General features: G+C 41.4%; 1 protein-coding gene across 1 annotated transcript in view; it reads left to right on the top strand.

Moving 5' to 3' along the window:
- LOC124546027 (protein argonaute-2) overlaps positions 1-26,809 on the top strand; it is a 280,008-nt gene that overhangs the window by 56,400 nt on the left and 196,799 nt on the right. The window contains exons 4-5 of the mRNA XM_047125002.1: positions 9,757-9,807; positions 10,813-11,469. Of these exons, the coding sequence (XP_046980958.1) occupies positions 9,757-9,807; positions 10,813-11,469 (708 nt within the window). The remainder of the gene's footprint in view (positions 1-9,756; positions 9,808-10,812; positions 11,470-26,809) is intronic.

Here is a 26,809-nt window from a genome sequence, read left to right as displayed (position 1 = left end):
AGCTTGAGGGCATTGCTGGCAGCTTTAAATCTGTTAAGCGATTGTGTAATGGGACGCTATTGGTGGAAACCACTTGTTCCCAACAAGCTAAGAATCTACAGAGTGCGCAATCCCTTGGGGAATATGCCATCGAAACTGAGCTGCACACCATCGTTCGTCTCCATTGAAGTGTGTAAATTGCTCTGGACCTCACCCCATCTAGAGTCGGGACTGCAGCGTGTATCTGGAAGAACGGAAGATACAGGAGCTTAAAACTATGAAGCGCATCACCTATACTCAAGCAAAAAAGGTGTGATGTGGAGGGATCTGGTGGACACTCTCAGAGAGGAATTGGAAGATGAGTGCGCTCCAGCAGGAATAGTTGATAAGCAAAATATCATGAAGAGGGTAGATGGGGTTCTTGTCACGACTCCTTTATCCTGACGTATAATAGCACGAAACTTCCTGAGCATATTAAGGCAGGTTTCCTTCGCTTAAGTGTGCGGCCTTATGTACCCAACCCAATGCGGTGTTTCAAATGGCAGACGGGTGTCATGGAGAAGCTACTTGTGGCAAGTGCGGTCAGGTTGCCCATGACAGTGTCCACCGTTCGTCTCCATTGAAGTGTGTAAATTGCTCTGGACCTCACCCCATCTAGAGTCGGGACTGCAGTGTGTATCTGGAAGAACGGAAGATACAGGAGCTTAAAACTATGAAGCGCATCACCTATACTCTAGCAAAAAAAAAAAAAAAAAAAAACTGTATAAAGCCATGCTGCCCCCATGTTTTGCCACCCCCTTCACTTCAGTTGTTAAATAGCCCAGACGGAAAGCTGGTGCTTCTACACAAAAAGAGGCTGCTAGTGTCGGCACTAGTACCTGCATGTGTCCCTGCAGTTGTGCTGCTGCAGTTTTCTAAACCTGTCCCTCCCCCGAGAACTTCAGAAAAAGCTGTGGTTGCTGACATTGTGGAGCTCCCTGCCCCTCCAAAGGTTCCATCTGGTATGCTGTCAAATTCTGCTACACCCTCAACTGCAGTTGTGGCTGCAAAGTCTACCCAGGGGAAAAAAAATCCAAGGCAAAAGTCCAACACTGGTGGAAATGTGCAGAAAACAGCATGACGATGTCGACATTGACCTCTCTGACATCAGTCGATTTTTCTTTAGAAGCTATGGAGCTTGATGTCGGATTGGGGCAACCATCTCACTCCAAAGCTGAGCCTCCAGCCATTGTGGGCTCCCCTCCCCATCAGAAAGTCAGGATGATAGATGACTCCCATTATACAGTGGAACATGATTGGATTCAGTACACACGTGGAGGAACTGAAACTGCTAGTGCAGCAACGCGCTCTGTGCTTGTTTGCAGGAAACTCATTTCAAACCATCTGATGCCCCTGAACTATGGGGCTATACCCTATATCGCAAGGATGACCTGACTGGGGAAAGAGCCAAAGGAGGGGTTGCTGTGTTTGTCAGTAATGTGCACCACTCCTCTGCTCTTCCCCTGGATACCGGCCTGCAAGCAGTTGCCATTGAAATTTCTGCACATCAGCGGCTTATGGTTTGTTCTCTTCATTTACCTCCACTGGATGCAGTAACTCTGAGGCTCTCACAGATCTTATCGCGCAACTCCCCCCAACCATTTCTCCTCCTGGGAGACTTCAGTACCCACCATGTCTTGTGGGGCTGAACGTCTGCTTGCCATCGGGGTCGAGTTTTGGAGAGCCTCCTGACATTTCGAGAGCTGTACGTCCTAAACACTGGTACTCCAACTCATTTCTGTGGCGCTACTGGGTCATTCTCAGCCATCGACCCCTCTCTCTGCTTTCCAGCCCTCACCAGCCCTGTTCACTGGGAGGTCACTGACAACCCTCATTCCAGCGACCACTTCCCGATCCGCCTTCAGCTACTTGATGGTGTGTTGCTGGAACAGAAGCCACCAACGTGGATGGTTGGCAGGGCTAACTGGACGCTTTTCGGCCAGTTGACTGTGTTTGAACACCGTGACAGCATCCAGAAATGAGTGGATCACATCTCGCATGTGATCCATCATGCTGCTGATCTATCCATACCAACCTCTTTCGGCCCTCTTCCAAGGTGACCTGTCCCTTGGTGGACAGAAGAGTGCCATTTAGCCATCTAGGAAAGACCCTGGAATTGATGGTTAACTGTCGTCCGGTCTGGCTTTTAGAGACCAGGCAACTCCTTAGCCGCTCTCAGTGTGGATTCCGAAAGTTTCGGTCCACGGTCGACAACCTGACCCTCCTAGAAGCAGCTATTCAGCAGGCTTTCCTCTGTCAGCATCACTGTATCAGTATATTCTTTGATATCAGTAAGGTGTACGATATTACTTGGAGACACAGTATTCTCGCACAACTGCATCAATGGGGCTTTCGTGGCCACCTCCATATTTTCATTCAATCTTTCCTGTCTCAGCGGTTTTTGGGACCCAAGTTGGTCACACACTGTCGGATCAATTTGAGCAGGAGAATGGTGTCCCCCAGGGCAGTGTTTTAAGTTTTTACCCTCTGTGCCATAGCCATCAACAGTATAACATCTACAGTAAGGAGTCCAGTACGGTGCTCCTTATTTGTGGACGACTTTGCTGTTTTTTGTTCCTCCTCCCAGTGTTGCAACAGTGAGCCGTCAGTTGCAACTTACAGTGCAGCGGTTAGAGGAGTGGGCTGCAAAGACGGGTCTTCAGTTTTCTACCGATAAGTGTGTTTGTGTTCATTTTACTCGTTCTCATCATCCTTTTAATTTGCCTGCTTTGCATATAGGGACAGTATACTACATTTTAGAGACATAGTGCGGTTTCTGGGCCTCATTTTTTACTTCAGATTGTCATGGTTGTCACTCCTGCGAGACTTGAAAGCCAGAACCCTGAAGGTGCTGAACATCCTCAAGTGCCTTAGTCACAGGTCTTGGGGAGTGGATAGGGTGCGTCTTCTCCAGTTTTATCGGGCTTTTGTGTGTTCATGGCTGGACGATGGGTGCATGGTGTATGGGTCAGCGAGGCCCTCTTATTTGCGGATCCTTGACGCAGTCCACCATGCAGGGATTTGATTGGCCACGGGTGCTTATCAGACTAGCCCCATACCCAGCCTCAGTGCTGAGGTGGGAGAACCAGCACTTACCATCCGGTGGCAGCTCCTGTTAATGTGCCAGGCTTGTAAGTTTCTTGCAGCTCCAACCTCACCCGCTCACCATATTGTTGCTCGTCCACCTCTGGAGTGCCTTTTTTCCAACCGTCCATGAGCCTCGATGCCATTGGGGATCTGTGTGCAACGTGTGCTGGAGTCCCTCGGTGTGGAGCCCGTACAGCCCCAAATCCAGGGTTTTAACCACCTGCTTCCCTGGTTACTGGAGAGGCCCAGAGTGATTTTAGATTTAGTGCAGTACAAGAGAGATTGCACTCCTGCCACCGTTTTTAATGCAACATTTTCTGCCATTTTAGCAGAGCACCACGACTATGTAGCTGTTTCTACGGATGGGTTGAAACAGGAGGATTCTGTTGGTTGCTCTGTTTTTCCAGATCGTGTCCTCAAGGTCCGACTGTCTCAATCACTTACTGTCTTTGGTACAGAATTGTCTGCGATCTTGCGGGCACTGGAGCAGATGAGATTCTGTTCCCGTCCTAAATTTCTTGTCTGTTATGACTCACTCAGTGCCGTTCACTCATTGCAACATTTGTATCCTGCACATAAAACAGTCCAGACCATCCAGGATGCCCTCCTCCAACTAAAACGACTGGGAGCGAAAGGGCAGATATCGCAGCCAAAGAGGCGTGTCTCGATCAGCAAGTCTTTCAGTGTGCCATCCCCTTCATGCACTGACCTCACTGTTGAGCTCACGAGTCATGCTTCGCTGGGAGAATGAGTGGCTGGAAATGACTGACAATAATTTCCGTTCAGTCAAGCCCACAACATGTGGGTGGTGTACTTCCTACCAGCCCCATAGACAGGATGAGGTTCTCCTCACTCGGCTTTGCATAGGCCACAGTCCTATGGCACATGGCTTCCTGCTCCGACGAGGGGACCCTCCAATGTGTGGTACTTGTGGCATCCAGGTCACTGTGCACCACGTTGTATTGGATTGCGTTTTATTTTCTGACCAGCGGGCCGCGACAGACTTGCCACCGGATCTGCCATCTCTTTTTGGAAATACTCAAAAGAACATGGTTCAAGTTTTAAAGTTCTGTGACGTGTCCAATGTTTTTACCAAGACTGTAGGGAAGGGTCTTAATTTGTTCACAGGATGACTGGCTCACCCATATTTTACGTAGATGGCCAGCCAGTGACAATTTCCTGTGACATCCTTGATGCTCCTTTCTGGTTTCCTTACGTTTTATTTTATTATACAGCATTTGCATCTTTTCTCGCTTTCTTTGCGTGTATGCTTCCATTTTACTAAATTTGTCCACATTTGTTTCTTTTAATGTGTGTCAGGGCTCTGATGACCTCGACGTTGAGTCCCCGTAATTCCCAAAACACACACACACACACACACACACACACACGTGCAATAATTTTCATGTTGTCGAACACACCGTGCAAATGCTGCATATTTACAGTTATCGCGCGCGCGATAACTGTAAATATGCAGCATTTGCACGGTGTGTTCGACAACATGAAAATTATTGTTTTCTGTTTTTCTATGACACTTATCACTCTGGTTCGTGCAAGGCCACATCTGTCCTTCAAGGCAATGGGCGTATTCAGAGTATTTGATTTTTCATTTTTGTCTAAATGTATAATGTTTTCTCAAATCCAACAATCTTTCATAAAATATTGATGATTAAGAACCTGTATTTGCAGTGAAAACCAGAATCTAGCGTGCAACAGGTAATTACAAACTAGAAGACGTGCATTTTTCTTAAAAAAAATGATGTTTAAGAATGAGTTAATTACCTTATAGTTGATAAATTTTGTATTCAAATGATTTAGGTATTCAAACCAGACACAAAAAATTACAGACCCCAACGTGGGAGGGGGGGGGGGGGGGAGGGAGGGAGGGAGGGAGAAGTACACAATTGGTTAACATTCAAGTTGGGCAGTATGAGTTCTAGTGGAGAATAATTTGATAGTAGGAAAAGGAAGAGAAGGAAAAGGAGTAGATAATATGGACTGGGGAAAGGAATGAAAGAGGAAGCCACCTGGTAGAGGTTTGCACAGGGTGTAATTTAATAATCACTGACACTTGATTTGGGAATCATGAAAGAAGGCTGTATATGTGGAAGAGATCTGGAGACACTGGACGGTTTCAGATTAATTATGTAAAGGTAAGACAGAGATTTAAGGACCAGGTTTAAAATTTAAAACATTTCGAGGGACAAGTGTGGACTTCGGTATCACAATTTGCTTGTGAACTATAGGTTCAAAATGAAGAAATTGCAAAAAGGTAGGAAGTTAAGGAATGGGGCCTGGATAAATGGAAAGAACCAGAGGTTGCTGAGAATTTCTGGAGGAGCATTGGGCAACAGTTTACTAAAATGAGGAAGGAAACACATGATTAATGGATAGTTGTAAGAGATGAAATAGTGAAGGCAACAGAGAATCAAATAGGTAAACAAAAAAGGCCTAGTAGAAATACACTCAAGAAATATTGAATAACACAAGAAATATTGAATTTAATCGATGAAGAAAATATAAAAATGCGGCAAATGAAGCAGCCAAAAGGGAATAAAAAGTTTAAAAAATCAGGCTAACAGGAAGTGCAAAACAGCTAATGAGGAATGGCTAGAGGATGAATGTAAGGATTTAGAAACCTATTTCATTAGGTGAAAGATAGATACAGCCTTCAAGAAAATTGGAGGCCTTTGGAGTAAAGAAAATGGACTAGGCCCTTTGAAAGAAGGGAAAGCTGAAAGGTGGAAGTAGTATGTAGAGGATCTGTACAAGGGAGATAAACTTGCAGGCAATTTTATCGAAAGGGAAGCGGATGTAGATGGAGATGAGATGTAAGATATGATGCTGTGAGAAGAATTTGACAGAGCTCTGAAAGATCAAAGTTGAAACGAGGCCCCGGGAGTAGACGATATTCTTTAAGAACTACTGGTAGCCTTTGGGGAGCCAGCCATGACAAAACTCTGCTATCTGGTGTGAAAATGTATGAGATAGGTGAAATACTGTGACACCTAGAGGAATGTAATAATTCCAATTCCAAAGAAAGCATTTACTGACAGCTGTGAAAATTACCAAACTACCGGTTTAATAAATAAAGGTTGCAAACTACTAACATGAATTCTTTACAGAAGAATCGAAAAACTGATGGAAGCTGACCTCGGGGAAGAAATGTAGGAATATGAGAGTTAATACTAACTCAAAGACTTACCTTAGAAGATAGGTTAAGGAAAGGCAAACCTATGTTTATAGCATTTGTAGACTTAGTTTTTGACAATGTTGACAAGAGTATTCTTTTTGAAATTCTGAAGGGAGCGAAAGGCTATTTACAACTTCTACAGAAACCAGAAGGCAGTTACAAGAGCCAAGGGGCATGAAAGGGAAGCGGTGGTTGAGAAGGGAGTGAGACAGGTTGTAGTCTATCCCCTACATTGAACAAGCAGTAAAGGAAACAAAAGAAAAATTTGGAGTAGTGATTGAAGTCCAGGGGGGGGGGGGGGGGGGGGGGGGGGAGGAAACAGGCGAAATACGCTCAAACTTCAAGAAGAATATAATAATTCCAATCCCAAAGAAAGCAGGTGTTGATAGATGTGAAAATTACCGAACTATCAGTTCAATAAGCCGCGGCTGCAAAATACTAACAAGAGTTCTTTACAGACGAATGGAAAAACTGGTAGAAGCTGACCTCGGGGAAGATCAGTTTGGATTCCGTAGAACTGTTGGAACACGTCAGGCAATACTGACCTTACGACTTATCTTAGAAGAAAGATTAAGGAAAGGCAAACCTACTTTTCTAGCATTTGTAGACTTAGAGAAAGCTTTTGACAATGTTGACTGGAATACTCTTTCAAATCCTGAAGGTGGCAGGGGTAAAATACAGGGAGCGAAAGGCTATTTACAATTTGTACAGAAAGTAGATGGCAGTTATAAGAATTGAGGGGCATGAGAGGGAAGCAGTGATTGGGAAGGGAGTGAGACAGGGTTGTAGCCTCTCCCCGATGTTATTCAATCTGTATATTGAGCAAGCAGTAAAGGAAACAGAAGAAAAATTCGGAGTAGGTGTTAAAATCCATGGAGAAGAAATGAAAACGTTGAGGTTCGCCGATGACATTGTAATTCTGTCAGAGACGGCAAAGGACTTGGAAGAGCAGCTGAACGGAATGGACAGTGTCTTGAAAGGAGGATATAAGATGAACATCAACAAAAGCAAAATGAGGATAATGAAAGTAGTCGAATTAAATCGGGTGATGCTGAAGGAATTGGATTAGAAAATGAGACGCTTAAAGTAGCAAACGAGGTTTGCTATTTGGGGAGCAAAATAACTGATGATGGTCGAAGTAGAGGGGATATAAAACGTAGATTGGCAATGGCAAGGAAAGCGTTCCTGAAGAAGAGAAATTGTTAACATCGAGTACAGATTTAAGTGTCAAGAAGTCATTTCTGAAAGTATTTGTATGGAGTGTAGCCTTGTATGGAAGTGAAACATGGACAATAAATAGTTTGTACAAGAAGAGAATAGAAGCTTTTGAAATGTGGTGCCACAGAAGAATGCTGAAGATTAGATGGGTAGATCACATAACTAATGAGGTATTGAATAGAATTGGAGAGAAGAGAAATTTGTGGGACAACTTGACTAGAAGAAGGGATCGGTTGGTAGGGCACATTGTGAGGCATCAAGGGATCACCAATTTAGTATTGGAGGGCAGCGTGGAGGATAAAATTCGTAGGAGGAGAGCAAGAGATGAATACATTAAGCAGATTCAGAAGGATGTAGGTTGCAGTGAGTACTGGGAGATGAAGAAGCTTGCACAGGATAGAGTACTACGGAGTGCTGCATCAAACCAGTCTCAGGACTGAAGACTACAACAGCAACATGCATTTACGAATGGAAATGAGTATATATTGCATTTTTTTGTGTGTAACTTAAGCCTTTGATGTTGTAGTGTTTTCTCATATGTTTTCGCGAGGTGAATACGCTGATTTCTGTGACGTCAATTGTGCAAAGAGGGTTTTAGTGCACATTGATGTGTGTTCATTTAGTACTTTCTTTCTTTGGGATATTGATTTTTGGATGTGATAGTTTTCTTCTATAGTTAATTTTTGGTATAAGCTGCTGCTAGGTTTGAGGATCTGTAAGTAAGTTTATCAACGGACGTATAGGTATTCCAGGTTTGTGAACTTTATGTAATGATTTTAGGGTGGGGGCCCTTGGAATTTTTCTTTATTGTTCTTTTGATCTGTGTTTCTGTAAAAATTGTTTCTATGTTTTTCAGGGTTTTCTGTAAGTTACTTTGGTATCAGTTTGGTGGGTCACTTCTGAAGTCTGTGATGTCCATTGGTAAACTTTACTAAAGCAACATCACACTACTTAGGCAAACACACACACACACACACACACACACACACACACACACACACACACACACAAAACCAAACACCACAAACACCAAATACACTTGAAACTTGCGTGCCTCTTCCAGAGAAACACGCCACGAAGCAAATGAATACTACGCAACAATAACAACACATAATGGCGGCAAAAACTCGCCCATGTTTGAAAATTCATAGAAAGTGTGTTGTCAAACGACCATAAGTCATAGAAATCAGTGTATTCACCTCACGAAAACATAAGAGAAAACACTAAAACATCAAAGGCTTAAGTTACACAGAAAAAAAGCGATATATACTCATTTCCACTCATAAATGCATAATAAACAGCAAATTAAAAATTAAGCTTTGCTGCTTGCATATGACATGTTACAGATTGTGTAGCAGACTAGTTACCAACATAAATACCCTATAGCTTCATGTAAGGTATGTAAACTAATGCATACATCCACTCTTTCACCAATTAAGCTATAACTAGAACTTTAGACATAATGTAATAAACAACATACAGTGCATCAGGTTGTTAATATCTCACCTGTGAACTAGAACAAATGATGTATAATACTTTACAACAATTATTCACTCAAAATTGTAAATATTTTGTACCAGAAGTTTCACTAAATGTTAATATGTACTAACAATTTTACAGTAATAAAATAAAAAGCCCACTGTAGATAGCACAAAAAGTGCGGAAACATGTCTGGGTAAAACGAAACTGAAAAAGTGTCTTGCATAAGGCGAAATTTCTGTTTTCGTAGCAATTATGGACGTAAGAAGAACCGCAACACAAGATGATTATTGGTTGGTTAGATTTCAGTGCAGTTTTCCAGTCGTAATGACATCTTTATGGGCGAGCCATAATTGGCTAGCTGATGGCCATGGATGTGGTGTTAAATAGCTTTCTGTAATGTGAAAATAGTTTTCTTGCTGGTAGAGACATTTCTGTATGGAAATCTGAACAGGAAACAAGGTGTGTTAGTGTATAATTTGACCTTTATTAGGCTTTTACAGAAACACAATTCTTTCAGTCTTTTCCATTCCGTATTTTGTCCCTTGCTTTTCGGCATGAGTTACATAAAATTTTGTGATGCTTTAACTTAAAATTAAGTGCTTGTCACTGTAGTTGCTTAAGCACATTTATAAATAAATCTACAGTACTCAAAATGTTTGGTTCAGACACTCTTTTTGTTATTTGTTTGTTAATTTTTTACTGGAATTATTCCACTTAATTTCTGAGTGGTTCTGTTTAATTTCTGTATTACTTTTCAGAGGCAGAAGGCGATGAGGAGGCATCAGGGGGACAAGCGCTATCTAGAAAAGGTTTGTATCACATTTGTCGAAGACACGTTTATAATCAGTGTACGAATAACCAAATATCACATATTCTTGGCTACATTTCCCAATTTTCAAAGATAATTAAAGCTCTCAGTGGCTGGCTTTGTCATTGTTGGAAATTGATTGTTGTCACTGATGCTGGAATATTATTTTACTTACAACATTCAGCCAAATTACATTGTGATGACTGTTATTATGGAAACCAATGAATTTACATATACTACTGCAGATTATATCTAAATCTCGTATGGAAGGGTGATAGCAGCTCATCTAGCACATTGGAGTCAACAGTGCGATGCATTCCTCTATAACCTTTCACAGTATTATGCTCCCCTAACCCCTGTTCATGTCCTCCATCTGTAGAAGCAAGTGGGATACTACTTCATATTCCTGTTAAAATAATAATTTTTTCTGTGCATTATTAATATGTTAAGTGTGTGTGTGTGTGTGTGTGTGTGTGTGTGTGTGTATGTGTATGTTAGGTTGCACGCGTGCGCGTGCCCCCGCCCCCCCCTTGTGTGGATCCCAGACATGTATTTATCAGCCTGCTCATTACCAACATTTCCTGCCTCTGGAATGTTTCCTTTAATGTAACTTCGTTATTTCAAAGGGACATAAATTCATTTTTATCTTCAAACTGAGTCCGGTTGAATGTCTTATAAAATAGCTGCACGCTTAGTAGAATGTACTAATAGCTTACAGTGTTAAAAGAAAAACACTGTTAGCTGTGCAAAAGTTTATTTTGCAAAAAAAAAAATTCAATGGTCTTGTGTGACTTGTTAAAATGGTATGATATTTTTTTCAATTTTGCTGAAAATAATAATTTTTACTGTCTTGTAGTTAATATACCTGCCTCACAGGATTCATTTGCACTTAAATTTTGGTGCCCTGAGTAGTGCACTGCAGCATGTGAGCAAACGTCATTTAGTTTTATGGTAGGAGAGTTGTGCATCAATTTTTGCCACACTTGTGATTGTCTCCCAATTTCAGACAAGCGAGCTGCCAAGAAAGCGGCAGCGAAACAGGCGCGGGTAGGGGCCGATGTCAGCAGCGGAACTACAGCGGCTGCAGCCAGTACTCTGACGCCGCCGGAGAGCCCGCCGGCGCAAACACCGGGCACATCGCAACCGGAGAGTGCTCCAGCACCACAGCAGCCGCCACCGGAGGTATCTCCGACATCGCAGCAGAGACCAGTGCCGCCTCCACAGGTGCCAAGTCCGGAGCGGGAATTCGCGCCTCCCACTCCCGGCGGCCGCGGTTACGGCAGAGGTCGGGGTCACGCCGAGAGAGGCGGCGGAGACGGTGACGTGCGTCCCTTTTCTCCGCCACAAGAGGCTGCAGTTGGTGGCTCATCCGGTCAGTGGCAGCAACAGGGTCCTCAGCCAGGTAGAGGCAGAGGACCAGGGGAGAGAGGCAGAGGGAGAGGGAGAGGAGATGGCGGGGGCAGAGGAAGAGGTGGTCCACCGTCAGGAGATGCTTTTCCCAGTCTGGGGGCTCCCAGTGGTGTCTGGCGGCAACAGCAACCTCCCACACAGCAGGTGTCACCGACGGGACCTCCACCACCTCAACAGCAACAGCAGCCACCTCAGCAGCTGGTGCCAAAGCAACAACCGGCTCCACCTCAGCAGCCAGCACAGGCCCAGAAAGGTGAGCTACTTCGTAAATCTGTCACAAAACTGCTTCTGGAATTGCGTCCAGACTGCTATAGTCAATATATTTTGCATTTTATTTAATATCCCAGTTAAGAGGTATTCTTGACACACTTTGTTTCTGTCTGGCTCAGTTGATTGTTTTAGTCAGTCAGTATTGCAATCTGAAGGGTTCGAACATGTTTTGTTACAGTTCGTACTGTGGGTTTGCACTGTAGCCAACTAAGACTTATAGTAAATTGTGGCACAGAACAGGATGTACATGAAGTCCGGCAACACTTTTAATTATTTATTGCACAAGAACCAAACGTTGTACAGATATCATACTATGACATTTTGAAGATAAACTCTGAAAGTTTTTCTTTTATGTATTCTGCCACGGCATAGTTTGGTAATTTGCCAATAGTCAGTGCTGGCCGCAAACATGGAAAGTTCAGGTGTGGAGCGAGCTTTCTGTGTTTTGGAGTTCATGAAATGGCCTCCCCAATCACCAGATCTCAATCAGTGTGGCTTTTTTCTTTGGGGACACATTAAAGATCTGGTATATGTACCCCTTCTGCCATGTGATACACAGGAAAAATATATTAAAAAAAGATGCTGTGACTTAACAAAGCGCTGGTAGATAGACACAATAGAAAACACACAAACACAGACACAAATTTCAAGCTTTCCAACCCCCGTTGCTTCATCAGGAAAGAGGGAAGGAGAGGGAATTCCAATCCCGGGAGCGGAAAGACTTACCTTAGGGGGAAAAAGGGACATGTATACACTTGCGCTCGCATGTGCACACGCGCACACATCCATCAGCACGTATACCGACACAAGCAGACATATCTAAAGGCAAAACCTACTTGTGTCTTTATATGTGCGGATGGATTGTGTGTGCGTGCGTGCGTGCGTGCGTGCGTGCGTGCGTGCGTGCGCGCGTGCGCGCTAAGGTAAGTCTTTCCGCTCCCAGGATTGGAATTACTCCTTACCCTCTCCCTTAAAACCCACATCCTTTTGTCTTTCCCTCTCTCTCCCTCTTTCCTGATGAAGCAACGGTGGGTTGTGAAAGCTTGAAATTTGTGTCTGTGTTTGTGTGTTTTTTTATTGTCTATCTACCAGCGCTTTCTCGTTTGGTAAGTCACAGCATCTTTTTTTAATATATAAAAAATAGAAACATTCCACATGGAAAAAAATACATTAAAAAACAAAGATTCTGTGACTTACCGAACGAGAAAGTGCTGGTAGATACACAATAAAAAACAGATCTCTGCCCAAACTCTTTGCCTTTACATATGTCTGCCTGTGTCTGTATATGTGTGGATTTGTGTGTGTGTTTGTGTTTGTTTATGTGCGTATCAACATACCAATGCTTTCGTTTGGTAAGTTACATCATCTTTGTCTCTATCAACATACCAACACTTTCTCGTTTGGTAAGTTACAGCATCGGAAACATTCCACGTGGGAAAAATATATCTAAAAACAAAGATTCTGTAACTTACCAAACGAAAGCGTTAGTACGTTGATAGAGAGAATAACAAACACACACACTAATTTCAAGCTTTCGCAACCCACGGTTGCTTCATCAGGAAAGAGGGAAGGAGAGGGAAAGACGAAAGGATGTGGGTCTTAAGGGATAGGGTAAGGAGTCATTCCAATCCCGGGAGTGGAAAGACTTACCTTTGAGGGGAAAAAAGGACACACACACACACACACACACACACACACACACACACACACAGCCAGACATATGTAAATGCAAAGAGGTTGGGCAGAGATGTCAGTCGAGGCAGAAGTACAGGGGCAAAGATGTTGTTGAATGACAGGTGATGTACAAGGGGGGGGCAACTTGAAATTAGCTGATGTTGAGGCCTGGTGGGTAACGCGCCCCCCTCTGTCAGTCTCCGCGCCCCACCCCCTCTGTCAGTCTCCGCGCCCCACCCCCTCTGTCAGTCTCCGCGCCCCACCCCCTCTGTCAGTCTCCGCGCCCCACCCCCTCTGTCAGTCTCCGCGCCCCACCCCCTCTGTCAGTCTCCGCGCCCCACCCCCTCTGTCAGTCTCCGCGCCCCACCCCCTCTGTCAGTCTCCGCGCCCCACCCCCTCTGTCAGTCTCCGCGCCCCACCCCCTCTGTCAGTCTCCGCGCCCCACCCCCTCTGTCAGTCTCCGCGCCCCACCCCCTCTGTCAGTCTCCGCGCCCCACCCCCTCTGTCAGTCTCCGCGCCCCACCCCCTCTGTCAGTCTCCGCGCCCCACCCCCTCTGTCAGTCTCCGCGCCCCACCCCCTCTGTCAGTCTCCGCGCCCCACCCCCTCTGTCAGTCTCCGCGCTCCCCCCTCCCCCCCTCCCTCTGTCAGTCTCCGCACCCCAGCCCCCACTCCCTCCCCCCCCCCCTCTGTCAGTCTCCGCACCCCAGCCCCCACTCCCCTCTGTCAGTCTCCGCACCCCAGCCCCCACTCCCTCCCCCCCCCCCCTCTGTCAGTCTCCGCACCCCAGCCCCCACTCCCTCCCCCCCCCCCCCCCCCCCGTCTCCTCGTCCCCCCTATCATCTGCCTCATCTTTTTTTTCCGTTCTCCCTCTCTGTTCATCTACTTTTCTGTCTTGGTTTGAACCTTATTCATTGGTGTTGTGAAGGTAACCTTAAATGGGAATTTGTTAAAATTAAAACAAGTTGGGTGAATTGGTTGGGAGCATTGGCAAGCAGGGGAAGGGATAGACCTCTCCATTTGCTAGATCTGTGAGGTTAGTAGCCTCAGTGACAGTGTTTTGCATGGTTGTAATTTGCAAATGGTTAGAATTACAAAGTGGGTGATCTGTTTTCGTAGTAGTATACTAGTGATAAGCAGGGAAGCCACAAATAAAACTTTTGTGTTTTCTGTTAAAACTGACTGTGATGAAGAAAAGAAGCAGCACATTTTTGTGTACACAAATTTTGTTTCTAATCATATATAAGAAGAAAAATACATAAAGTTGAAACATTTTGTGTGATGGTTTAAATGCCCAGATATTACAGTTAAAATTGACTGTTGGAAAGAAAAATAAACCACACATTTTCATGGCACAGCACAAGATTTTTTTTCTTGCAGTTAATTTTTATGGAAACATATACAGTGTTTAAAAAAATTTACAGCCGATGTCTGTTCGTCTGAGTAATGTACAAAAGTTTGAAGTAAATAGATAAGAACTTTCTGAGAATTTGGCTTACAACATTTGCCTATAATATATATTTCATACATTTATTAAAACATATATAGTATGACCATCTAAATTTTGTTGGAGTAATTTTATTAGAGTATTGTGTAAAAATTTGATGTAAATTAGTCTAGAGTTTTCAAGAGTTTTGCTAACAGTTTTCCCCTTCAAATAATATATAGATATTTCTATGCCCATATACAAAAAAATATAGTCTATGGTTGTCTGAATCTTTGAGTATGGTGTACATGTTTGAAGTCAATTTGTCAAGAACTTTTCAAGATTTTTTTTTTTTTTTACAATGTTAACCCAAAGTATGAAGTATGTCTGTCAAAGACTTGTCGAACTTTTTGCTGACAATATTTATTTTTTTCTGTTTGTGTGTGTGTGTGTGTGTGTGTGTGTGTGTGTGTGATGTAAAACTTGCACAAAAAATATTGCAGAAATGGAAAGTGCTGTTAATGTGCAGTTTTCACTGAATGGGTTAGTGGTCAGGGGCTCTTATTCTTCGGCAATTAACAGATTTTAATAATACTTAGAAAGTATATTATAATGCAAATATACCCTTTTGTATATAGAACAATGTCTGTCAAAATTAACACATTAAAAGTAAGATAGATTAGAATATCAGTGGTGTTGTGGTATTCTAGTGCAAGTCGTTTACAAGATATCATATTTTGAAAAGTTTCCACACCAACACTTGTTTGTGCCATTCAACCTGCATTGTTGCTAGGTACAATGTTATGTTTGCTTTCATTTTGTGCTTATGTGTTCCTTGAGTGCTAATCAGTTAGTGTCTGACAATCCAAGCAGTAGGATGTGACTGGACAGTAGAATTTACCAATGCAGAAAAAACAGACATGCTTGTGGTTTATTGAGAGTGTAGGAGGAATGCAGTTTATTCTTGTGCAATGTATGTGGCAGGAGATCCAGTAGATGTTAACCATCTCGCCAATTATTTATCAACCTCTTCAACAAGTTACGTACAAGTGATAGTGTAAAACGTAGACAATGTAACAGAAGGAAACAAGTAATGACAAAAGAGGGGGAAACTGATGTTCTCGCTGCTGTTGCAGTTAACTATTGGATCCCATTCAACCGCATGAGGAAGTGGCAAGAGTCAGGTGAGCGTCGTATGCATTCTCTGTTGATATAGTTTCCATCCCTCAAACCTCTCTCTGTCAAGAACTGTATGGAAATGATAATGAGAATCGTGTTAAATTCTGGGACTTAAGACAGGATATTCCAGTGTCTCATGTATCTTGTCAAATGATGAAGTGACATTTACCAACCATAGCTAGGTAAATTGCCGAAACATACGCTATTGATCTGTTGACATTCCCATTACTTTCATCAGGCGAAACATCAGCATACATGGAGTGTAAGCGTCTGGTGTGGGTTAGTGTACCGTGAGCTCATAAGCCCGTTTTTCATAGACGGAATATTGAATGCACTCAAATATCACAGCCTCCTAACAGACCATCTTCAACAGATGCTAGAAGTCATCCTCCGCAGACTAGGAGGAACTTGTGGTACCAACATGATGGGTGCTCAGCACATAGTTATAAAGTACTAGAGCATGTCTTCACAAATTGTTTCCAAATCGTTGGGTTGGGTGCAGAGGATCCATACCTTGGCTGACCCTTTCCTCGTATGTGACACCTGTACACATTTTTCTGTGGGAAAAACTGAAAGACACTGTCTAAAAGGACATAACTACACCCAATGCTATGCAAAATGACATGTTACTGCAACCTGCTTGGACATCTCTGGTGAAATACTAGCACATGTGGAGCAGTCTTTCCATACCAGACTGGAAGCATGTATTGCCTCTGCTGGTAGTCATTTTGAACACAACTTGTGATGGCCAGTTGTCTTGTTACTGGTCAGAATCCACAAAACTGTTGTACGTGCTTGAGTTGGTCTTTTGTGTGTGCTACCACAGGTATAATGTAAGTGCCAATGTGAGAAGTTTTCAGGATACGGCATCTTGTAAACAACAAGTACCACTGACATCCTAATTCACCCTACTTCTCGTTCGTTAATGTCAATAGGCATTGTTCCCTTTAAAATGGTGTATGTTTGCACAAAAAAATAATTTTCTAAGTATTATTAGAATCTTTTGACTGGTTAATAATACAAGACCCTGACTGCCAATCATTTCTGTGAAAACTGCACCTCCCATTTCCGCAGTACCGGTGGTTCGAGTATATTAGTCACATAGGTACATCTGAATGTTTATTAGACTATTGTGTATAAATTTTATGTAAATTGGTCAAGAACTTTCAGAAATTTTGCTGAAAACGTACATACGTGGTGTGATCAGAAAGTAACAGGAATTTTTTAACTTTATGGGCTTTATACATCAGATTTTATTTTTTTATTGTCTTGCTCGTACACATGTTCCTGGTCTATGTTTGCATTTTCAGCTGTTTTGAATGTTTAGTTTATTGTTGACACCTGGAAAGGTTATACACGTTTTCAAATGATCGGTGAATGTTTACTTTTGAAAAATGGTGGTGGAAAGAATTTGCATTAAATTTTACTTGAAAAGTGGAATAAATTGCAGCACCACATTAGAAATGTTGACAGTGGTTTTTGGCAAATCTGCTATGAGTAAGACAAGAGTTAAAATTGGTATAAACATTTGAAAGAGGGTCGAGAATGATGATGAAGACAGCTGCTGTTGATACACTTCTACATCGGTTACTGATGACACTGTGGAAGAATTAAAGAAAATGATGCTGGAAAATCGCTGACTCTCCATCGGAAAGATTGCTGATGATGTCGACACATTCTTTGGCTCGTTCCAACCAATTTTTTCAGATGTTTTGGACATGAAAAGCATAGCGGCTTAGTTTGTTCCTAAGTTGTTGAATTTCAGCCAAAAACAATATCATGCTAGATCACTCAGTAATTGCTGAATGAAGTTGGCATTGATCCACAGCTTCTGAAGGAGGTTATAACAGGTGATGAAACCTGGGTGTAAGGGTGTTACGTCAAAGCAAAGACCTAATCATCCCATAGGAAACTGCCTGAAGAGCCTAGATGAAGAAATATTCGACAAAGTCGATCACGTGTGAAGGTTCATCTGACTTTTTCTTAGATTACAATGGGATAGTCCATAATGCGTTCCTGCCTTATGTTCCTGTTGTCAGTAAGGAATACTACCCAGAAGTTATGCACTATTTGTGTGAAGTAATCTGAAGAAAATGACAAGAATTGTGGCTGACCAGTTGGTGAAATTGTCATGACGACGTTCCCCTACAAACCTCAGTGCTTGTTAGATTTCTTGGCAAAGAAACAAAACTGTTAGCATTGCCTCAGTCACCATATCCCTGACATGGTTCCTTGTGACTTGTTTCTATTCCCAAGGATGAAGAGAACCATAAAAGGATGACTTTTTGCCACCATTGAAGAGATAAAAATAAAATTGGTGAAGGAGCTGGACACCACAATCAAAAGTGAGTTCCAGAAGGGCCTGCAAGATTGGGAAAAACACTGACACAAGTGTATTGTATCTGAGGGGGATTACTTTGAAGGAGACAAAGTTGATGTTGATGAATAACGATACTACAAGAAAAACAAAAATTCCCATTATTTTTTGATCATACCGTGTATATTTTTATGTATGTAGTCTATGTCTGCCCAAACATTCCGTATGTTATTGCTAAAAATATGAAGTAAATCAGTAAAGAACTTTTCAACATTTGTGTTAACAACCTTAAATTGTGTCCTTATATAGTTGTACAGATTTATTTGAAGGCACTGACATTTATTTCTAAGTATAGCAAATGAAACAAAGAAAAGATAAACATTATTTGTTTAGGCTCCCAAGAGCTGTAGCAGTGTGAGGGATCATTTAGGGGTGTGTGGCGGATATGCATTTCTTCCTTTGTGATGCTTGACATTACTGACTCTGATGGACTTTTTCAGTGGTCCATGTGGTGTTGGGTACTCAGTGATGTACTTTGTTGTGACATAACGGCATCTGCTGGTGAACTCCAACTGCTGCATGCTGCCCAATGAGTTCCTCAGACAAATAATAAGACACATGTATAAGTACTAACATATAATATCACATGCAGAAGTTCTGACAAGTGCATTATTTAAAACACTATCATTGATGTAATGTAACATTAACAGAAATCATTTGTACTTGTTTCTGTACGACAGAGGATACAGAAAACTTTGCATCTCTAACTGTGGAGAGAAAAATCCCAAATAAAACTACGCAGAAATCCTTCACCCTTATACGTGCAGCCCCGTATAAACATGTAGTAAGCATGTAACTATTTGTCAAGTAATCTAATTCAGACTTAAGATGTTATGTTGCAATTTTAATTCATTTATATACACTTCCAATGATGTCACTGCCAAATAACATAGCTTGCTTAAATGTGGACCCCACACAGAGAGAACAGTTGCTTTATAGTATGGAAGTTACGAGAAAAAATACAAAGAGAAATGAGCAGAAATGACACTTTTATTCAAAAACAATAATTACACTGAAGTCACAGTGATTTATGATGCTCCCCTGGGCATTATAAAATATGGGACATGGGGTGAAATAGGATGGCAGTGCATGTTCTTCAACATTCTTTGATGTTGGCCTCAACTTAAAGGATTTCTTGTGACATAGTGTTAGACTCAGTACAACAGTGTGATTGACTACTGTTGGATGATTGTTAATGCATGTGGCCATGCTGCAGTAAATCTCAACAACACATCCCACACATGCTCAACGGGTTTAAGTAGGGGGGAGGGGGGGGGGGAGAATCTGGCCAATCCATTCGCCGAATATCTCCTAGTTTCAAAAGCAGTTCCACCCGTGCCATTTGATGTGATCATGCATTGTCATGTATAAAAATGAAGGCAGGGCCAAAAGCACTCCTGAAAAGACACTTGAGAAGTACAGTGTCAAAATAACATTGGCCAGTGAAAGTTTAGTGTCCTAAGGTTTGGAAGTCAGTATTCCCAAGCAACATTATGCCTCCCCACACTATAACCGTGGATCACCAAAATTATCATGTTTGACAATGTTCCTGGGTGCAGTGTGCGTTCCTACTTCATGCCATATGAAGGTCCATCCAGCATTGTCGAACTTGATGGTTTTGGTGGTCCATGTTTTTATGGTGTGGGAAAGTGTAATGTTGCTTGTGTATACTGGCCTACAAATCTTTGAACATGGTACACTCACTAGTCAACAGTTCTGTGACACTGTACTCCTTCCCCATGTATGTCTTTTCGGGGATGCTTTTGGTCCTGACCATTTTTGTACATGATGAAGCATGATTACACCAAATGGCATGGGCAGAGAAGCTCTTGTAACAAGAAGATATCCAGTGAATGGACTGGCCTGCCTCTTTCTTCCTCTGACTTAAATCCCATTGAGCACATGTGGGATGCCTTTGGGAGACTCATTGCAACCTGTCCACATGAACCAATAACCATTCAACAGTTTTCAACCGCTTTGTTGGAGGACTGGAACACCATACCACAAGAATGCCTTACCAACCTTGAGGCCAGCCTCATAATGTGTTGCAGAATATACACAGCTGCTGCTCTCATTTTCTCTGCATGGGCTCTCTTCCATTCCTCTGTCCATTCCTCTGTCCATTTTGTGCCTGCAAGCTTCGTTCTGACTTGACTTCCCATATGTCAACTTTCTGCCTAAATACCTTTCTGTCCAAAATACCTGAATAATTTATCTGAGCTTTTGTGACCTCCTGTATCCAGGGTGTAGTTTTAAATCCTCCTATGTATTTAAGAATTTTGTGCATAAGTCTTGTTTTGCAAAGCCTAGAGACTTGCCCATAAAATTTTAGTCGGCTTTTTCTAATGTCTGCTGCAAGGTTGGACAATTTATGAGTTACTAGAATGAGATTTTCACTCTGCAGCAGAGTGTGCGCTGATATGAAACTTCCTGGCATATTAAAATTGTGCCGGACCGAGACTCGAACTCGGGACCTTTGCCTTTCGCGGGCAAGTGTTCTGAGGACGGGGCGTGAGTCGTGCTTGGGTAGCTCAGTCGGTAGAGCATTTGCCCGCGAAAGGCAAAGATCCCGAGTTCGAGTCTCGGTCCGGCACACAGTTTTAATCTTCCAGGCAGTTTCAATTTATCAATTGTTTCACAAGGTTGTAGTCCATAGCCCTCTGCTGTTTTCTTTGGCCCTAGTCTCTTTCTGATTTTATGTTCTTCCTTTAATAAGTTTTCTAGGTAACTTTTTATGTTTTGGCCGTCAGCTTTTCACTGGCATACAAGACTTCAGGTTTTAATACTGTATTATAGTGCCTAATTTTAGTGTTTTTGGACAATCATTTTTTATTGTACACCTTGTAGGTTCTTTATAGGCTCTTTAGTTTTTGGAGGTGAATGTTTTTTGCTATTTTTCTCTTGCTCTGTACATTCAAGGACTTCACCTAAGTATTGAAAATATGGGACTCTATTGATATGACTGTATTTTGTAGTAAAGGTTTGGGCGTCAGTTTTGTGGCGATGAAATCAGACTTAAAGCCGTCGGCACGCAGACCGTGCTGTCGAACGTCAACGTTGAGCGTGCCAAGTTGAACGTGCTGCTGAACGCTGAGGGACGATGAGACTTGTGCATATGGTACGTGGGCCCCTACGTGCTATACGCGATCGCAACGCACTCCGGCGGCAGTTGAGGGATGTTTCTAGTTAGTAAATCACACTGTTTGCTCAACGGGCGAACGTAAAATTTCCACATTAGCTCTATTAAATTGCACATTTCCTTCATCGTCCGCGAAAAGGAAAGTACCATGTCCAATCAATAAGGACACGGGCTTATAAAAGTTCCGTTACAAACAATGCGGTACAAATTTGGAATACTTCTCCGCATAAGATAAACATTATTTCATCATTCCCACATTTTAGTAAAACCCCAAGGTCAGTCTTACTTGATCACTATTCCTACCCAGTAGCAGAATCTTTGCAACATGTGAATTACGAAGCGTAAAAGAAAAAGGAGCAAAATATCTTTATACAAGTAGCGCAAGCTGTCCTGTAGATTAAGCCAATCGAGCAAAGTCACCCCTCAAAGAAAGGTGAGCATATATTTACATAACATCAAATATTATAACATATACTTATATTAAACTAATAATAAAGTATGAGAACCTAATAAAAACGCGAATGTTAGGAAAAAAAAATTTGGAAGTCCTACGACACGAACCACCGACCAAACCTATTCTGAATAGTGGAAAGAAACGCTACTCATTACGCTAAACCAACAACTCATTAACTGCACTTAGCCATATTGTGTTACCCTTGCTAAAAACGTTAATCGTAGATAATTATGTTACTAATTGAAATTTAATTATAACAAATTGTACCAAGAACAATGCGTTTTGGGTGGATCTTCAGTGTGTTGCTGCCTCTCATAATACGCAAGTTACAATAATTCTTTTGCCACGAATGTCATGTTTCTCATTATTTTGTTAGAACGAATCACACAATTAATTTGCTGGTGCTCAGAAACGGCATATATACATATAGGCTTGAGATGAATGCCAATATGGCGCCTCACAACTCTGTGCTGAAGGGAGACGCGTGCGTGTGACGTATGTGGCGTTGTCCCATCTCATTGGTCAACGCTCAGACACACGCTCAGAATATCTGACATGCCAGATATTGCTCTGCACGTTCGGAAAAACTCCTGAACGTGCTATTTCACGCTATGACGTCAGAAACTCGGCACGCTCAATGCTCAACGTTCGGATGCACGGTCCGTGTGCTGACGGCTTAAGGATATTTGCAGACCAACTTTCTCTGCACATTCTTTAAGAGCTTCAACCTGTTATATTGCTCTTATCTCATCATCCACTAGTATGGCTAAATCATCAGCAAAAGCTGAACATGAAATTCGTATGTCATCCTTGACTTGCCTCATCTGTGTAGGTTTCCAGCAGTTTTTCTTCTTCAGTTCCTTTTCCCATTCACGGATGAACTTGTCCAGCCCAAGGTTGAATACGAGAGGAGGTGACCATCACCTTGTTGGATGCCAGTTTTGATCAGGAAGGGCTCAGATATTTCACCTATGAATTACACCTTGGAGGTAGTATCGGTCAATGTTTCTTGTTGAGGTTAAGGGATTTTGGATCTAACCCTTGTTCTTCAAGGATATCAAAAAGTGCTTGTAGGTCAACAGTCGTATGTCTTTTCAATGTCAGCAAATGTGCAAATTATTGGGCTGTTTCTGACTGCTTTGCATTTTAGCACAGTCTTTAAATTGAAAATTTGTTCTGTGCAGGATCTACTGGGATGAAAGCCACCTTGGTATTCAACAATTTTGTTTTCCATTTGGCCCTTGTGCTCTTTGAAGAAGACAGGCTGATAGAACTTTATATGCGACCTGAAGTAGGGATATGCCCCTATGTCCCACCATATTCATTTATTGTTATACCTCTTTTAATTTTATGCATAAAACTACGTCCCACCTTATTAATTTATTATTATACATGCTTCATCATTGACATGTGAGATACCAGTGCAACTATATCTCACTTTTGGGTACATGTTAAATTCAAAATATAACCTATATTCTATTGGCCCTTCAACATAGTACACATAGGCCACTTTTTGTTTGTGCATCATTCCCTTTATTACTCTTATTAAAACAAAATAATATTTATATATTTCCCCTTTTGATGCTAGCATTTTACAATGCTTTGTTTGGAGACTACATACATATTCTGTGTGATATGTGGACTAACAATGAAGAGAGCTGATTAGCTAGTTGCGCCTTTTGCATAATCTTAAATCTTTCAGGTAAGTCAGGGAGAGCAATTAGCCTGATCACTTATACTAGGGTAAAGTAACCTTCCCTTACAAAAACTATATAAATACAACTGTAGCATTTAATGAATTCAAAATGATTGACATCACCTTTACAGGATTTTGTCATTTAATAAATTAAATACACAAAACCCATTATGAAATGTACTAAATCACATTTCATAAAATCTTCATTCATAATTTGCCCTTGGCCAGACACAAACATTTATATGATGATCTTAATCAAAACTTGGTAGTGGATTGACATCATTAATTATAGTATGTCTCTCATAGTGGAAGACTCTGAGGATGTTCTGTTTCCTCCAGCATTTGAACTGCTGTTAACATTGCCATTTCTGGTGGAGTCTATCTGAGCAAATCCTGATGAGAAAACTGTCATTTCTCAAACATGCTGCTCAAGGAGTATCTCACAGTAGTAGTAACACATGCATTTTTATTAACATATAATAGCATAATGCAAAAGTGCGGACTTGCACATTTCATGCATACTGTCTAACAAACATTAATATGAATGTTTACTCATTGACAAATGTTGATGAGGGAACAGAAAACTTCGCTCTTGTAACTCTAGAGGAAAAACTCCAGTTTATGTAAATTAAAGGTGAAGTGGGGAGCTAGAAAAGAAAAAAACAAAGGAACTGATATCAGTTGCATTGGAACTTCATGCAGAATCATTTTAACTAAGCAGAAACTTAGTACTGTTGCCTTGTGGTGCCACTGCCTGGATAACATTGATGACTATCTGGTTTCCCCTCCCTCATCATGACAAAGGCTACAGTTGCAGTGCATACTTGTTGCCGTGAGGTTGGTAAGTGGTAGAATGTATTGTTACTTTCATATTACTTGATTGTGTGTGAAGTGTAATATAATATTGAAGCGTTCTGCATTCGTCATGTATACCTTGTACACTTGCTGTTATTACTGGGTGTCTCACTTCCTTTTTACTTGCCATGTCATCATCTTCATACAACATTTCCACAATCTTTTTCCTAGAAAACCTATCATCTTGATTACCAGAATGATTATCAGACACAGTCAAATGACAGATAGCAGGGTCCTCTTTCATTACCATAATTATCAATTATAAATTCAAACACCTCATTCTCATCACTACTGGCTTCGTCATTGCTATCATTATTATAACTAAAGTCAGAATCCGACCCACTGTCACTTAAGCTATGCTTTAGATTTCGTACCTCTTCCACTTTTTTCTCTATTTCAGTCAATTTTGAATCTACATTTTCATTTACTTTTACTGGTTTTTCCTCTACCACTACTGCACATTTGGTTTCTACCTCCATTTCAAAATCATGTTTAATCTGATCTGTTTGGTTCTCAAGTTTAACCCTGTTTTCAGCACAGTTTCCTGGCAGCTTTGACTTCCTGTTTACATTGTTTTTTAGAAGCCTCCATCTTCCTACTGTAGTCATCACAAAGCTTCTTTCTCTCTTCTACACATTTACTACTCAGCAATGTTAATTTCTCATTAGTGTTCTGTACTATTATCTCTCTTTTCATCACAATCTTTAGCTCCCGCTTCAACTTCCTTATTTAATTCTACAAGATTAGAGCTGACTGTCTTAATCTCCTTCTTAATTTATTTCTTCAGTTCGTCCTTTAAGTTAACCATGTCAGTTCTAATGGTATCAGTTTTCTTTTCCACCCTACTAATGTCTTCTTTCACACTACTTTCCATTCTATTCATGTCATCTTTCATACTCATTTTACTCAAACAACTCGGACTACTTATAATTTTCCTTAACATTGCTCCCATATTTTCATCTGCGATAAACTTTTGCCCTTGCTGACTTTCGCTACTAGGTTCCTTCTACTTAACCTTAATGATCTTGTGCAGTTCAGTGCTGTTTTTGTCCATTTCGCTCTTTACAGTAGGACTTCCGTCCCCATCCTTCAAAGTTACATTCACGTTTGCTTTATAATCGTCTACAGAGCCAGTCCCCCTTAGGTCTTTCTGTTCATTTAACAACTTAACCTCTACAGCTTTATTCTCTGTCATACTGTCTTGTTCGTTAATGTCACTCATTATGTATCACTTATTACAAAACAGCTTTTGCTATGAAATTACCTTATTCTCATTCACTCTTCTTCTTCTTCTTCTTCTTCTTCTTCTTCTTCTTCTTCTTCTGCTGGTGCTGCTGCTGCAGCAGCTGCTGCTGCTGTTGCTGTTCCCATCTGGATCTGCAAGGCTGCAGCAAGTTGTAATTCTCTCGGCAAGGTGTTTTGGTTTATCTTTGGGTCAGCTGTGTCCACCTGCGTGCTGGTTGGCTGCTCCTGTAATCAGCTACTGCTTCCATATAACTCGTCACTGATTGGCTGCTGAATCTTCTTCGTTATGAAACCCCAATGCTGATTGGCTGTATCACTTCTTGCATATAAAACTGTACTGTAAACAATTAGAGTTCACACTTCACTGTCAACTTTCATGAGTTCTTGTTTATTGTGCCCACGTACAATAATCCTCATGTTGGGGCACTACATATAGCGGTTCTACCTACTTTATTTCTTTCTTCATTTGTTATCCTCATTGTCAACGTACTGGCTGAAAAATGGGGTGTGGAAGTCGGACACGGACTACTTTAAATGATGTAGCTGAGAGGTGCATTTCACAGTACTTTAATTTCACTGTTCACAACCCCCTAATAAGGCACAGTTATATGGCCAGTGCACCATTTTTTAACTTTCTATAAGCCTCATTAATAGGTTTCAGGCGAACGTCCACATATTGCTACAATAATTTACTACTGAACATCTACGAGCAGTAAAAACCTAACCACAAAGTTCACAGTTCTTGAAGAATAGAAAGGTACATATGGAGCAGAAACTGTCATGGTTTTTACACATGGCGTAATTGTTTAACACTTACTCAACAGTTAAGTTGAAGCATTGTTGTTGTTCTAACCAACACTCGTTTCTCATCTGAAACTCAACTGTGGACTGACTGTCTCGTGACCAAAAACCGGGCCCTTATATTTCATCACACTAATAGGTGCCGAAATTACACATTGTTTGATGTTGAACTTACAGAAATTACAATTGAAAGTAACTTATTATTAAATTAACTGAATACATCGAAAAATTCCATCTTTTTAACAGTTTCTTCTACCACAAGATTTAGACCGAATTATTTGTTTTAATGATGAAATTAACATATATAGTTACAGAAACAATACCGTTGACAAAATTGTTCATTAATTCAGGACTGTGTTTGCTAACATGTTTTCAAATAGAACCAAATGGGTACTTTAAGATTACTTGTATTTTGTCTTCCAAATGTTTATAATTAGTACAGAATTTATATTTGTTTATAAGTCAACAATAGAATTTAA

Source organism: Schistocerca americana, chromosome 8 (genome assembly GCF_021461395.2).
Source record: "Schistocerca americana isolate TAMUIC-IGC-003095 chromosome 8, iqSchAmer2.1, whole genome shotgun sequence".
NCBI classification, from domain to species: domain Eukaryota; kingdom Metazoa; phylum Arthropoda; class Insecta; order Orthoptera; family Acrididae; genus Schistocerca; species Schistocerca americana.
This window is presented reverse-complemented; position numbering and strand designations above follow the sequence as displayed.